Raw genomic sequence first — 16,859 nt, forward strand, 5'->3', positions numbered from 1 at the left:
CGAATGAGGCGTCACGCTCTCTGCGGTTCATAACGCTCGCCATGACCACGCTGTGTGTGGACTGAACATGCGCACAACTTTTTTTTCATCAATCAATCCGCGGATCACGTGAGTGCCGAACCGAAGATATTGATCCGAACGGATCACGGATCGATGATGATCCGTTGCACCACTACTTAAAACTCATCTTTGATCATCAAAATGACAAAAAAAATCTTGACAAAAAAGTATTCATGCCTTATTATAGCTTGAATGTAACTCTACACCCTTGCCTCATTTAGTATACACGATTCTATGAATATGCAAATGAGCCCCACCTCCACTCACTCACTCCAGCTCAGAGATCCACTCGTTGACGATCACACGTTGATCTGATTGGTTACAAGGTAGTTTGTGACGTCAGAAACACCAGCGATTTCAACCCGTGTTTTTGAGACTGTCTTTGATTCACTGCAGTTTTAATGAGAAAATACTCTCATTATTATGGTGTTGACTTATGAATTTGTACATGGTTTGTCTTAAAGCACATTAAAAACACCACATAGACATAAACAACATTAAAAGCTTGATTTTCACCTCAGGGGGACTTTCAGAATAAAGGTTCTCTACTAACATCAATGGGACCTTTCTATTCCACAAAAGGTTCTTTATACTGGGGAAGAGGTTCACACTTGTAGTTCGGTTCTCTTGGTTCTTTTGGTCCGGAGCAAAAAAAGAAAATGATACATTTAGCTCTAGTTTGCTTAGTGTTCACTGTCATTTTTAACAGCGACCTACAGATACAAAAAAAAGGCTTTTATGATGTACATTTTGCAATTGAAATTGTCGTACATCCAAAACAAAGCTTTACTGGGCTAAATCCAGTCGTATGTGCGTAGCCTACATATGATGGAGCTGAGAACGTGTAAAGGAGTGAAAACAGCGTCAGGAATCCCTCCGTCACACACACAAATGAAGATCTGCTGCGAGACCCGGTTCTGATCCTGTACTGAACTGTGATGGGCAACATCACCACTATGACGAGAAAAACAGGTATTCTTGAGCATTATGTCCTTTTTAGGGTCGCAACTTGTGACATCATGTCATGTTTTGGGTTCGTTTACATGTCTTTAGTTCGTGTTGCGTTCATATTTCATTCGAACAGCACCAGAGTTCGTTTGGAAGAACGAGACTTATCTTTTCAGCGTCTCGGTCCGCTTGTTTGATGCACCAGGGTTCAGATGGCAGCGTTCACACTTATTCAAATGAACCGCACTAACAGAGCAATCGCACCAGAGTTCCTTTTTATCGATTCGTTTTAACTCTGATGCGGTTTGCCTGAAATATGAACGGACCAAAGACATGTAAACGAACCAAAAACAGGATATAATGTCACAAGATGCGACTTTAAGAAGGACCGAATGCTCATGTTTTTTCTCGTCATAGTCGTGATGTTGCCCATCACAGTTCAGTACAGGATCAGAACCGCGTCTCCTCACTGCAGATCTGAACCAAACCTATGAACACACCTCAAAATATTCCTCACGCTGAGAAAAGGACTCTTCACTAAAAGGTTCTGTGGGAAACCAGAATGTTTCTACTATGGCATCGGTGCAAAAAAATAAATAAAACCCTTTGGAACATTTATTTTTAAGAGTGTAAGAAAAACAAAAGCACCTTTTAAGAATGTGTGTTCTGCATTCCATGCATGTCTTCTTTACAGTCATGGCCTTTTACTTTTTTTTTCTTTGTATTTGAAATGTTTTTTTTTCTTTTTTTTTCTGGTGCATCTTTTCACAGCTGCCCTGAAGTGCATGCATGAGGCATCTGAAACATCCAGTCTGTTCATCCTCCAATGGATTACCATATTTTTTATTCACTGCATGGTGACCAGACCATGCAAAGTTTTTGTTAGTGTGCCTTGGACTTACATAAACCCTGTCTGTGTTTTTTTTTTTTTTTTTACACTGACTCATGCTATTTGTATTTTTGTTCCTTTTTAACACTGTAACTTGTTGCAAAGCATGAGCTTCCTACAGACTGCAATTTAGTGTGAGCAAAAGCATTTTTCAAAGTTATTTCATATTTTAAAAGTACATTTTTTATTTTTTACATTTTACGAAAGCTTGTTTCCGCCATTGAATAAAAAAATAATAAAAAAGGTAATTGCGACTTTTCTATTTTTCTTGAAATTCTTTTCCCCCATACTTGAGAGATATAAACTCGCAATTATGAGAAATAAAGAATTGCAAGAAAAAAAGTTGGAATAAAGAATTATAAACTGAGATTTTTATCTCAGAATTGTGATATAAACTCGCAGTTGCGAGTTATAAAGTCCAGTTCTAAGAAGTCACACTTTTTTTTTTCTTTTTTTTTTTAAGTAGCAGAAACAAGCTTCCATAAAAGGCGATATATTTTTGCCCTTATTTGACAGAAAAGTACAATACAGACATGAGGAGATAATGCAGTGTTCAACAAACCAAGATGAAGGTGAAATGTTAATTATAAACATATTTTAAAGACGTTTACCTCAATATTTCATGCAATACTTAGAAGTGTCAGCAAAAAATAATACAAATCTATTTTTACTAATATGGGTGCTTATTAAAATATCACATGGCTGGCTTAGCAACATGCTAGCGCCAAGTTCTAGTGGAATCCAATGTAAGTTGCGTCTCTCAGTGTGAGTATCTCTGTTTTGTGTAGTGAAAAGTGTTTCAGATCCATCAATAAGCAGTAAATGTGCTTCGGTCGATAAATGAGTATCGATTAACAATTAGGAATCAGGAAACAAACGTTTCAACCTCTTAAAAATGAGACGCGAGCAGTGGAATTGAATTTTTTTTCCGAAATGTTTACGTTTGTAACTTTTTTTCTATTTGAGCGCCATGTTTTTAGACCACCGAGATGATCGAGATGCTGCAAAAGACGCGGGACACGAGTGTAATGATCAAAGACATCCGTTTAACGCACATTTAGATGGAAAACAATGGAAAATCAGTGCAAGTGTAATGCAAAAAAAAAAAAAAAAAAAACCTTTTGGCGAGTGGCGTGACAAAACTAGAACGCTTCAGCTACTGTGTGTGCCTTGATTATAACCTTAGCATTTTAGTTTTTGACACACCGTGTCAGCATAGATGGGACGTAATGTTCTAGTTATGGTATCTAAAGAGCTGTCTGATAGGACTTCAAGCATGAATGATTCAGTGAATGTGAATGACTCGCATTGGTCAGTTGTTAATTGTTATCGTTCTGGCTGAGCGAAACAGCAGAGAAGCAGATCTTTTGCGCTGAGGTGTTTTGAAGCTCGTGTTGCTGATGAATGTTTAAGTGGGGGTGCTCAGGGGTCATCGGACAGAGAACATGAGCAGTTTTGGAAACTTGGGTCGGGACGGTGTGGGAATATTATACTCAGGATGCATTATACATTAGCTTATGTTCCACACCTGGCACACACACACACACACACACACACACACACACACACACACACACAAACACACACACAGAGACTTCAATGCAATGCTTTTCATACTGAGATATTTAGTGAAACCTACCCATAAATCTAACCTCACACAAACCTGTTGACATTATTAGATTTGAAGCAAAATCCAATAAAGCATTTCAAATACTGAGGAGGACCAAATGTCCTCACATGTGCAACAAATTCATACATATAGTGTGTTTTCACACAGTTATAAAAACAAACTCTGTGCCAACTCTTTCACATTCAGTGTCAATAAACTATACAGTATATATATATATATGACACAATGTTTGGGTTTATGACCATACCAAAGTATTTGCATAGTCCAGAAAACAGGTTTATGAACATACCAAAGTATTTGCATAGTCCAGAACATGCAGAGTATGTTAAAGCACTCACATTCACATTACATATTGTGCGTGTGTACAATCTCTGAGCTGTGTCAGAATCGGGTGTGCCACTATCAGGTTACTTTGAGCGTCTCGTCCTGTGTTTCTCTGGAAGTCTTACTTGTTCTGTATTTCCAGTCTATAGCCAGCAGTGAATGAATCTTAGGCCTGCAACACGTGCTCAGTGCAAGCACATGAAGGTTTTGCTGTGTAGTGCATGTTCATTCTCAGTCTTGCCACAAGGGGCGCTATATCAGAAAATATCTTCTTTATCTTGACTGTTATGGTCAGATGTGGTCATGGCGGAGCAAGCGATTACAGAGAGTTTGGTAAACCAGCTAACGGTATGTTTATTAGGGGTGAGAATCTTTAGGCACGTCACAATTCGATCTGATTCAGTTTCTGGGAATTCACCGATTCTAAAACAGTTCTTGATCTACATTCTTGTTATTATTATTATTATTATTATTGAATGAGTTTACAGACTTTTTTTGCATTTTTATTAAATTATAAATACTTAAAAAAATATTTTCACATTAATAATAAACAACAATTGGATGTTAAGAATTATTAACTAACTAAATATAGCTTCAAAAACAAGCAGATGTAAAGTAGTAAAGGGGGATTAAAGAAGTTTTCAGAATCGCTGAAGAGAGAATCACAGTGCATCGGAGAATACATTTTTATCCCATCCCTAATGTTTACAGCTAGTTCCCTGAATAAAGTCCGGTTCAGTCAGACTACACAATATTTTTGTCTATTACGATATTCACTGTGTCAGACGACACGTTTCTTCCCGACCAATCATCGCTTGCCGTCTTTAACGATGTGCGTGATGTCATCGAGGAGGCGGAACTAGGACTGACTTCCCGAAACAAGAGTGTAAACAAACAATGTTTGTACTAGCATAATGCTAATTCCAGCACTCACCGGGTTGCTGAAGCGCCTACGCTATCATTCGCCAGCATTTATCCTTTTCACTCCGTCGTGGTCGTCCCTCAAGGAAACATCATAAAAGCTGGAGTATTGTTGCCATAACTCCACGAACATTTCCTCCATTGCATAATTCCACCTTGCAGCGTCAACATACCATTGTCTTGCTTTCATTTAATCATGTTTGAAAGCTGTGTACGGAGGAGTTTCTGTGCTCCTATTGGTCAACGCCACAGATGTGACGGAACATGTTGTGGAGGACCGGAAAAATTAATCATGCTAGTCTTTCTGCCGGGACGTCGTGAGGCGAGTTGGTTGTCGTCCACTATGACACACTATACAAGATAAAACTATCGGTTCTTGCGTCCTGGCGCCCATTGTAGTTTACGAATATCCACGACACCCTACATCCAATGGATTGTGCCGAACCCGGGCTTAAATCATGTAGTCTGAACCTGGCATTGCACATCTATAGCTCCTCAAGCTCAATATGTTCATTGCATTACGAAATCGGTCAGGATGGAATTCATAATGCAATACAAGCACGCATTACATTCGCCCAAGTGGCGCTATAGTGAACATTAGCTTAAAGTCTTTATGTTTACTGTCAGTTTCCTCTTTCAGACTGACTAGTGTCAGGACACACCTAAAGTATGGTAAATTATACAGTAGCAGACGAGGTTTAATGACACAAACTTGATCTTGAATGATAATTTATTGTAAGGCGAGGTCATGCGAGAGTCTGAATTCCCAACACACATTTCCATTGCAGTCCAAACATTTTAAATGCATCTTACTATGTGTTACTATAAACAGACCGGCAATTAAGCAAATCAGTTTCATGGAGGGCGTCCAGTTACCAAACGTGTGTGTGTAAACAAATCTAAAATAGCATCTCAGTTCAGTAACCAGTGGTGTTCAACACAACAAAGACCCAACTCTGCCAACTAATAAACGAACTTCATTGCGCATAAACTAACACACACCCTCGTTTGCCCTCTCGGACGGTTCTTGCTCCATTGGCGGCTGACCGGAGGCCTCTTGAGTTACTTTCTCAGGAGTGTCAGGTTTTCAGATCAGCTCCCCACTCCCATACCCCCCAGCTCTCTCTGAACCTCCAAACACACACACACACACACACACACACACACACACACACACACACACACACACACACACACACACACACACACACACACTGAGAAAGCTTTCATCTCCGGGATCTGAGGAGATATGGATGGCATAACAGAGGTCAGAGCTGTGACATGAGAATAGACACTCACAGGCACTTTTCTCAGTTTATCCAAGAAATATTCTGTGTTAAACACTCGGGTTGTCATCTGTGACCCATGGACTGTTACCTCAGACAATAATGTTGATTATTTAAAAAAACAAAAACAAAAAAAAACCTTACATTATCTAATCATCATTTCTTAACAATAATACATTTGCGTTGTTGTTTCTAATGTTGTAACTTGGTTTTACACTTCATTGATAAACAACTGGCTTGTGATTCATGTGCATGTGACACCAAATTACAATATAATTACACACATTTTCCTGAAATATGTGTGTAAAACAAGCCTCATATCCCTGCTGCTAAAAGCCAATTGAACACTTTTCCAGACTGAGGAACAGGTCAACATGGTTGTCTGGGGTTGTTAAAAAAATTTTTGTAAAAAATTAATTTGAAAATAATGATTGTTTTAAACAGGTTTTCAACAGTGTTGTATTTTAATCTAAAACTAAGACTGTAAAAAAAAAAAAAAAAATTTCATTAATTGAAATGAAATAAAACATTGCATGAAAAATTTTAACTTAAAAAATGTCAATGAAAAGTAGTAATAGTAATTTTGCCTACACAGCTAACTGAAATAAAGCACTAGAATTAGAAAAAATACAACTGAAATAAACATAAAATAAAGATGAATAGAAATGTAAAAAGAATTATTATAATGAGTTTAGCAAAACAAAATTACTAAAACTGAAAAAAGAATTAGTATAATAGTATATATAAATAATTATAAATTATATCCCCCATTTGACAGACCGTTTAACGCTAAACACTTGATTTCCTTCTTGATGAATTACAGTAAATATATTGGTTACACTTTACTTAAGGCCTTTATGTGTAACACAAACTTATAATATAAATGTATTCATAATGTTCGTGGTAATGCATTATATCTTTTCATAGAAAATTGGAACCAAAGTTAAAATGCTTTATAAAATTTGCTTACATCTGAAATTGTTTGTTGAACAATGATATTTTATGACCTTAATATGCATTATAATGTGCATTACAAGGTATAATCAATGCATTGAAAATATGTTTATATAATGCATGATATATAAGTGATTTAAGTAAATATATTTTCACGATTGTTGGTTACTGCTCATTTTAAAACCAAATGAAAGTCAAGAGTCATTACTACCACACAATTTTATTTACTGGCTGCTGGTTAACCAGCATTTTCTTATAGCTAAATAAGCATTTGAGTAATTTAAGTTGAACTGATCAACTCGTATTAGTCCTTTAAATGAGATTTAAATGCCATGTTGGCCTCAAGTCATCAGTGTGCAGTTTAGTGAAGAAGGAACACTTGGAGTTTAATCTCCACTGATAATGAACATACAACCTGAAAGCTTTGTAGATATCTCTAGAGGCCCATAACTCAGCTCTGTGTGTGTGTGTGTGTGTGTGTGTGTGTGTGTGTGTGTGTGTGTGTGTGTGTGTGTGTGTGTGTGTGTGTGTGTGTGTGTGTGTGTGTGTGTGTGTGTGTGTGTGTGTGTGTGTGTGTGTGTGGTCACTCAACACACTCCTAAGGCTGATGATAGACTACATAGCAGTCAGAGCTTGTTTTCAATCTCTTTGAAGTGCACACACTCGCACAATGCTCTGACAGGTCAGGTTTTTCGTAAGGTTTTAGACACATACACACACACCACAACCCTTTCACACACAAAACTGATGCCATGGATGAACTAGCCAACACACACACATCAAACGATGAGCACTTTCACTTCTATGAAACCATGTCAATTACCATATCAAATCAGACTCTTCAAGAATCCAACGTTCTCCTTGTTTCAAGAGAAAATCCCTCTGTTCTTGAACTCTTGCCTGCCCTGAGGAAGTGCGTAGCTCATTTCACCCCTCCTCTGCTGTCAGATGAGCAGAACAAACAAAAGTGGGCATTGAAATGATCGGAGCTAAAAAAGAAGCACACCAGAATACATGCCAATTACGCAGCCTAACATCAACATCTCACGGCGGGGGGGTTTGACCCCGTACAAGCAGATGTCACTCGTTCTGCACTTCCTGTTTTGCTGGCTGGTGTTATTTTCAGATCAGCACACACACTCACACAAACACACAAACCGGCTCTTTTTCTAGGCTCCCAGATTTACAGCGACAGCTTGCCTCCTATTGTTCTCCATTTCCCATTCTGCTGTGACTCAGGCGACATCGCTGGCCAACAGCAGTGTGTGTGTGTGTGTGTATGTGTTGTGTAGCTCACACTCGTCCTGACCGTGCAGCTGGTGTTCTTGGACTGGACTCGTACATGAAGGTCAAGTGGTGTCCCAGCAGCACTGACTGACAAGCCAACATTATCCCACTTTACCAAAATCAGGCTAAAGGGCCGTTCACGCCGAAGACGAGGACTATAATAATGACTATGATGTTTTTGTTATTCTGGTTGAAACTCTCTACACATCCTGACAGCAATCAATAATAAAAGTGGTCTAAATATTAAAACATGTACATATATCTTCTGTGGAAGTCTTAGGACCACGAAATGTTCGTCCAATCATTACATGCGGTCCGAATGCTATGGTTTGATGTCCTACCCGCCTGTATTTACAGACATCACACGTCTTCAGCGCGTTCATGCTATGCAGAGTTAGACAGGCAGGCAGGTATAATATTTATAGTGTTCATTTATAGCAATTTATAGTGTTAATAATATTTAGTAAGTCCCCAAATGGCATGGGTATGCAGAGCATTCAAATCTATTTTGAGATTCATTCATTTCTGGTTTGAAATCATTCATTTCTGGGAACTCGTTTCAGTCTGACCGCTCTGATGGGATATCTTGTGGTTTAATGCGTGTAATGCGTAAACGTCAGACGTTGTCATTGTGGTTGTGTTGTTGCAGAGTGTGGTATGAGCATAAAACGACGCTATAACGGAGACGTTACGGCTACGCATCGTCAAATAACACAACATCTGCACTGCAGACTCCTCCATGTTTTTGGCGCATGCATACCAACACAACATCATTGCCATAGAAGCCAATGCAGATATTCTGGAAATTAAAGAGCGGCATTGACACACATATCAGATTTGACCAGTTGCAATACACGGTGCGGACAGTCAGTCATTTTAGATTGGATTCCAGTGGGATACATAGATAATCATATTTGGACTGACTTTAATCCTTTTATCACATTGCGCCTGGTTATGGCACGGTGCTGTATCTACTTTAAAAAAAAATATATATTATTCATTGTTTTGTTTTTTTCAATGTGGTACCATGTTATAATAATTTTGTTGTATTTTGTTATTTTGGCAGAAACTATGGTTTCCACATTGTAAGGGTTTTCCATATCCAATAGAGGCCAGTCTCATTTTGGTGACTATATACAGAACGTTATTAAATGAAAGGTGAATAATGAATCCATCTTCATTGGCTATATAAGATCATTCTAAATGCATGCCATATTAATGAGTCATTTAGTCATGCTTTTAAATTCAAAGAACGAGTAAAGAGGCGAAGACAGGAATCGAGAGAAGAACAGAAGCCACTGATTGATGTGTGATTGCGAGATTGAGTTCCTCTATACAGCAAGTCACACTTGATTTCACCTGTAAGCGTTATTTATGATCCATAGAGGTTCTGAAGTTAGTCAGCTTCTGATTATAACAGCACACACACACACAGTGCGTGTTGAGAGAGAGGCCTTTTAAACTGGTTGTGCTGGTCGAACAGGTCGGGGTGTGAGAGGGCTGGAAGTGGGAGTGTGTTACACACTGGAACTCGTGTTTTTTCTGTCGGATATAAATGTCTGACAGTCACTGCTGTGACAATACACCATTTATTACTTGTCTTACACCATTTCTTTTGAGGAGAGACTGGTCAAAATCCAGGAGACTTGCATTGAAAAGGAACATGAGCCAGACTGGGTTTGCTCTTTTGACTTGAGCCAGTAAATAACCACCTAGTGATCTCTCATAGCAACTGCCTAGCACAGTTATGCGCTTTAAACACCTTAGCAACTGCCTGACAACACCCTGGCATCATAGTGGCATGCTTTGCACAGGCAAACACCATTTTTCAGTTCAACACAGAACTTTAAGCAAGGACTTTTAAGAGCTAGTTCTTTAGAAAACTTGTTTAATCAACCCAAACAATGCATTGAACTGAAGATTCTCTATAATCAATCCAAGAAGCCTGTACAGTAAACAAGCAAAGGGATTATCTGATCTAATGATGCTGAAGAGAACCGCTGAAAAACTATTTAAGAGTGGCAACAACTCCTTCACACTTTATGCTCTGCATACATTGCATGAACTAGTGATATTACACTTAAAAACCTAAAATTATCTCTGATGTGCCAGCGTTTCTTCCTCACTGCATAATGAGTTGGCAACTACAGGAAGTTATCAAGTACAGTCAGATAGTGTGCATCAAGTGTCCTACATCATAGTTTAAATGGTGCCTTGTTCTAAAAATAGTTATTTTGGAGTACCACAGTTACTAATAATATCACTATTAGTATTACTATTGCGCATACGACGTGACTTATTCCTTTATAAACTATCAGATTTAAAATTTTCACCTGTTAGATAATAAAACCGAAAAAAAAAAAAAGAGATACGAGCCGTATACAGAGACCAGAATATCATAGAGACCTGCTTTTATTTCAAGAAATTAAATACTTTTCCAGCTATTATCCTTACACTGCTATGGTCCTTTAATACCATGGTACTTTAATATTCCAAGATGTTTCAGAGAATACTGAATCGCATTACCATGGTACACTGCTGTTCAAAAGTTTGAGATCGGTAAGATTTCTGATGTTTTTGAAAGAAGTCTCTTATGTTCTCCAATGCTGAATGTATTTGATCAAAAATACAAACAAAAAAAAACGTTTAATTTTTTTATTTTAAATTTTTTTTAAATGTAATTTATTCCTGTGATCAATGCTGAAGTCTTCAGTGTCACACGATCCTTCAGAAATCATTATAATATGATGATTTAATGCTCAAGGAATTATTTGATGCATAGAAAGTTAAAAAGAACTGCATTTATTTGAAATAGAAATCATTATAAATGTCTTTACTGTCATTTTTGAACAATTTATCGTATTGTTGCTAAATAAACATATTCATTTATTTAAAAAAAAAACTCTTTCTGACCCCAAACTAAATTGACGCTTAAACTCAAGTATGTGTTGCAGAGTTAACTTTTTTAAAGTAATGGTTTGACCACCAGTTTCGTTTGCAGTCAGTCTTACGCTTGTGTCAGTGTACGCTTGATGTTCACCAACTCACAGTTTCCTTAGAAGCAGATTCATACTTACACATATTTTCCTGCAGACGCACAGTCGCACAGCTTTCAAGGAAGATGTCCCTCACACACACACACACACACACATTTTTGTGTGCATTCCATTGCACATCTGCTTGTCTGTCACTTCTATTAGTGTATCTGTTGGCCTGTTTCTTTTGAGTTGGCTCAGATACTATTGTTTGGCTTTCTGTGTAGGAGTACAAAAAAATGCTTGCACACAAACACACACCACTTGCCTCAACACACACACACATTTGTTCCTGCATTATTTATGTTACATGCATAGTTCAGTCATGAAACTCTTCCAAACAGCTGATTGGTTCTCTTAAAGCCGGCTGAATTGGCCAATCGATCAGTGGCGCGTTTCCCAAAAGCATCGTTGGCCAACTATGATCGCAATTTCCATTGAACTCTATAGGTAACGACGGAACTTGCGACCATAGTTGGCTTTGGGAAACACACCCCTGTTTGTCCTATCTACGTAACCTATTTATTTCCATCCTGAACTGGCTCAACTCAATGCAGCGCTTCGTGTGATTTATCCTAGCCCTCCACCTTCCCCAGCACCACCTGCCTAGATCTGCTCGGGGATTCTCCCTGCTTTCCTTGCAGCAGCTTGTATGCTATTCCCTGTATTTATGTGCATGTTTTGACAGTAGCCTTCACTCATGCCAGCAGCAGCAGCGTAGCAGATCTAGTCCGCCAAGACAACGCCTTTGTACATTCCATTCTTATCAATAAATGCTGTTTAATCCACTTCTGAGAGTTGTCATGATTGAACTGTATATATTGTACTATAAATGACCATAACAGGTATTTTGGTACTGAATGATTACCATATTCATATACTATAGTATTGCTTCAAAGAGCACCATGATAGTCGCACAGTACTTTTTTTTTTGTAAGAATATTTATATCCGTGGCACTCTAAAGGTCGGAAAACACCATATTGCTCAATTCTCTCTCATTTCCCTCTGGGAGTTTGAGTTCCTTTCCTGGATCTGTCAGCGTTGGGCCGACAGGTCATTTCTCCAAATGCCATGCAATGCTGAAAGCTGGAATAATCCAGGGTGGAATATAGAAAATGTTCTGTTATCAGGGAAGGGAATGCTGAGGAAAAAAAAAATGTGGGAGTCGTGTTATTTCCTGGAATACAGTAGAGCTCTGCGGATCTTGTACACGTCTGGGTGGGAATATGTTGAGAGCTCAGGGAAGCAAGAACCCAAAACATGTTTGGCATCCAGGACTGCGGTGCCAAGTTGTTCCTCTTCTCCATTTCAGGATCCTAAAAAGGGGCTGAGGAGATCCTGGACTGTGTCAGAACATGTCAGGACATCCCTCCTCATGTAAACAACTCCAGCGGGTCACTTCTGGACGTTCTCACGGCACTCCTGTTTTCTCGTCCTAACTAGTAGTAAGCCGATATTGTTTTTTTGTATGGCTGGTGCCGATATCTTAGAGAGCAGGGTGGCCGATGGAACATTATACTGTATGTGTATATATATATATATATATATATATATATATATATATATATATAGTGTGTGTGTGTATATATATATACTTCGTCAGAACAAGATGGCAGTGTACCTTCTCTTTATTACCAACACAAAAATACAGCAAGGGTTTTAAACTCTACTTCCTGAAAATTAAGAACTATAATTATTGTGGTATTCCTCCACATTTCTCACTGGCACGCCTCAAACGCGTAAACATCGGGGCTTAAATAAAATCCTGAGCTTCCCAGTCGTATTTACAACTTTGTGGTGGCGTTCATGTGCGTTCAACTCTTAAATACAATCTTTTTTTTATATATGACTTGAACGCACCAATAGAACATCATAGTTCGAAATCAAGGACTAAAAGCTGTGCTGTCAAAATGAAAGTCCCGCTTCCGTCTCGTCAGCCGAACAGAAAAACTCGCATGCGATAATTAAAAAATGCCAAATAACGGCTGATATATCATGTCATCTGTTTTGATCACATTTCTTATTCTGTTTCTCAGATTCCTCCTCTTACATAACACAGCAGCTCAGAGGTACATATTGTTCCTCACCGGTTGAAGTCATTCGTGAGTCATTTTCCACGCTGCTCATTGGTCTGCTGTAGAAAGCCTTTTTGTTCGGAGATTTGTGTCAGAATAAAGGTGACAAAGCAGTCACAACTCACAGGAACACAATAGTAAATGTGCTATGGGGCGGAAAAAAGGCATGAGTCACAATTTCTGAGGCACAAGATCTTGCGGGTGTGGAAATAAGTGGGAAAGCGTTGGGAAATACTGAAAGCTGTATGGCTGAAGTGCTTGTTTAACTCTTGAGATCAGAAACCTGTCGAGCGCATTCATAAACGTGCTCTGGTTTTAGCTGGGCGAGATGCCAGAGCTGCATGAGTGACATCAGTGCTGTGGTAGCCCAGATATGCAGAAACCTACATGCACACGGATGGTTTTTGTGAGTGTGTTTGTGATTTTTCCTGTCTGCTCGATGTAAGGGTGAGGCATTGCGTCCCATTGAGTCACTGGTACCATGCAAATATTCTTAAAGCTGCATGCAAAAGTTATGGAAATCAGGCCGACTTTTTATCTCTGTGGAATGAGCCGTAAGGGGAACATGCACTCGCACTAATACACACACTCTCTCTCTCTCTCTCTCTCTCTCTCTCTCTCTCTCTCTCTCTCTTTCTCTTTCTTCTCTTCTCTTTTTCTGCATTTTCATCTTCTTCCCTCTCCCACCAATGGAAATGTCCTGTCATTGTTTTGATAGAGCATGAATTATTATTTTTATTATTAAATCAAAATGATGGAGGGTGACGGGGGCTAGTTATGATGCGATGACCTCAATAACTGTATTGATATTTTACATTTTATGAAATCTGTGAAAAACATTTGATGAAAAAGAGGCCTGTTTTAAAAACATTTACATGTTTGCATTGTGTGACATTTATTTTTTATGATCATTTAATTAGAACATTAAACCATCGTATTATGGATAAATATATTTGTGTTACTTTATTTTGTTTTGCCTTAATGTCACAAAAATATTAAAATAATCGAATGAGAATTATAGTGAATTATTAAGACACGCATATTAAAAAAATTGAAAAAACTAAAAGCAAAATGATGGTAATGAGAATTTTGTGTGATGTGCTTAGCTGTCATGAAAATATTGTCACAACGCAAATAATAAGCATCCTAAAATATACTTCATCAATGATACATTAAACTGACAATAAAGACATTTATAATGTTTCCAAACGAGTCTGTTTTATATAAATACTGTTCTTTTGAACTTTCTATTCACCAAAGTATCATGAAAACTAAAAAAAAACTCACAAAAATATTAATCAGCACAAATATTTTCAACACTGATAATAACCAGAAATATTTCTTGATCATCATATTAGAATGATTTCTGGAGGATCATGTGACACTGGAGTAATGATGCTGAAAATTAAGCTTTGATCACGGGAATAAATATCATTTTACAACATACTTATTTTAAATTGTAACAATATTTATCTTACGTTACGTGTAGGTCTTTCGTCATAATAGTACGTTTTTAAAAACATTATAATAATAAATGTGTGTGTTTCTGTCCATCCAGAAGAGTCACTGTCTCCTCCCACGGGCCCCGTCCCCATGGACCTGCGTGTAGGCGAGCGTCTGGTGCGTCCAGGTTCGGACACGGCCTTCCTGTCCCCTCTGCACCCCCCTCTGCTGATCGGCCCCTTCAGTGCACAGCACTGTTCCCAGTACAGCCAGTCACAGCTGCAGCATATACAGGTACAGTACATGTGACACAAGATACCTCTGAGACCACTGCCGTACAATGCCTTCAGTTAAATCCAGTCATACACTGATTTAAATAGCGCCTCCCTTAATGTGATTTAGCCTAATAGCACACGTTCCTGTCACAATCGACATTCGTGTTGGTGCTGGAGCATAATTATCATCAACCAGTCACTTCAAGTTAGGGCTGGAGGGACTTTGTTACTTTGCAGACCTTTTTCATGGTAAACAGCAACATTTCACTGTAAAGAAAGTTGAACATGTAAAAAGCATGATGCTTTCTGAAATATTTACTCTTGTACCTTTTTCACAAAATAGAAAACAGAATAAATTTCTGTAAATAGTAGCTGAAACTATTGACAATTCATGTACAAATAGATTAAGTACTCTAATTTGAAAAAGTCCCAATGTATGTACTTACTGGGCACTTAATGAACTTGATAAGCTAGTTAGCATTGCTATGTATAATTATGATGTCGATTATTCTCTTTTTGTAGCAGTATAATATGGAGCAGCATCTACGAGACCAGGAACAAGCGAAACAACAGCTACAGCAACTCAAACACAAGGACAAGAGTCAACAGAGTGAGTGACACACATAGACTTACTGTGGACTTACTTAGCAACACTGCTTTATAACAATGGGACTGCACATATTATGCTAGGCTAGTGTTGGGGTTACGTTGATTAGTATGACAGAAAGTGTTTCTGTTTTTCACCGTGAGTTTTTGAAGTTCATGTCATTTCATGAATGAGATGCATTTAAAATGAAGCACAAATGTGACTTATTTGCATCTTTAGCCTCAGGAAAGTGTTTAGTTTGTCACAGTCCTTCAGCTAAGAAGCATCTAAGAGGTACAGTGCACAAGTAGCTTGTGTTCAGTCACTAATGCCTAGATGTCTGGAGGGATAAGACTCTTCAAAAGAGAACCAGTATGATATATTTTGATCAACATGACATAAGCAATTGGTAATGTGGGAAAAAGCAGACAATTGTACAAATCAATTACATGAATGGATTGTACCAAACAATGGCGAATGGCAAGTGACTAGATGATGTGGAGGTTGAACAAACAGGTTTGAGATTGAGAAATGTATCAAAGTCACTGAAAAATGCTGTATTATGTTACGCCATTGCCCTCTTTAATAATACCTCAACTGAAACAGGGTCACGGCTGCTTCAGGAAATGGCTCTGAGAGTAAAAACAAAACTTTGTGGTTGAAAACACATGGGAGGAGTTTCGTCTCCTCTGAACATGGGAACCCTGTTGTTCTATAAAGGTGATTTACTGTCACACTGCTGCTGGTGACCTGCCAGTTACAGCAATTACAGATCGTGCGATACCATCCAGTACCAGACCACACCAGACCATGCCATCCAGTACTAGATCACACCAGACCATGCCATCCAGTACTAGATCACACCAGACCATGCCATCCAGTACTAGATCACACCAGATCATGCCATACAGTACTAGATCACACCAGACCATGCCATCCAGTACTAGATCACACCAGATCATGCCATACAGTACTAGATCACACCAGACCATGCCATACAGTACTAGATCATACCAGACCATGCCATACAGTACTAGATCACACCAGTCCATGCCATACAGTACTAGATCATACCAGACCATGCCATATCATACCAGACCATTACAGTACCAGACCATTACAGTACCAGACCATACCAGACCATA

At 38.5% G+C, this 16,859-nt stretch overlaps 1 protein-coding gene and 1 long non-coding RNA gene across 6 annotated transcripts in view; one reads left to right on the top strand and one right to left on the bottom strand.

The window, feature by feature from the left end:
- The window catches only part of hdac7a (histone deacetylase 7a), a 92,099-nt gene that overhangs the window by 41,369 nt on the left and 33,871 nt on the right, over window positions 1-16,859 (top strand). For 3 of the 4 annotated variants that reach the window (XM_082145055.1, XM_082145054.1, XM_082145057.1), the window contains exons 3-4: window positions 14,969-15,147; window positions 15,651-15,738. In XM_082145055.1, coding sequence (XP_082001181.1) covers window positions 14,969-15,147; window positions 15,651-15,738 — 267 coding nt within the window. The remainder of the gene's footprint in view (window positions 1-14,968; window positions 15,148-15,650; window positions 15,739-16,859) is intronic. The other variant, XM_082145056.1, reaches the window with a different exon arrangement.
- On the bottom strand, window positions 182-7,048 carry LOC309480680. Of its 2 annotated transcripts, none has more exons than XR_014199709.1 (3): window positions 5,952-7,048; window positions 1,273-5,903; window positions 182-1,107 (listed from the first exon to the last, which is right to left on the bottom strand). It is a non-coding gene; the product is annotated as an uncharacterized lncRNA (long non-coding RNA). The 2 variants fall into 2 exon arrangements; XR_014199710.1 differs by having other exon boundaries at window positions 5,948-7,048.

The sequence above is a fragment of the Leuciscus leuciscus genome, assembly GCF_965113295.1.
Source record: "Leuciscus leuciscus genome assembly, chromosome: 18".
NCBI lineage: Eukaryota > Metazoa > Chordata > Actinopteri > Cypriniformes > Leuciscidae > Leuciscus > Leuciscus leuciscus.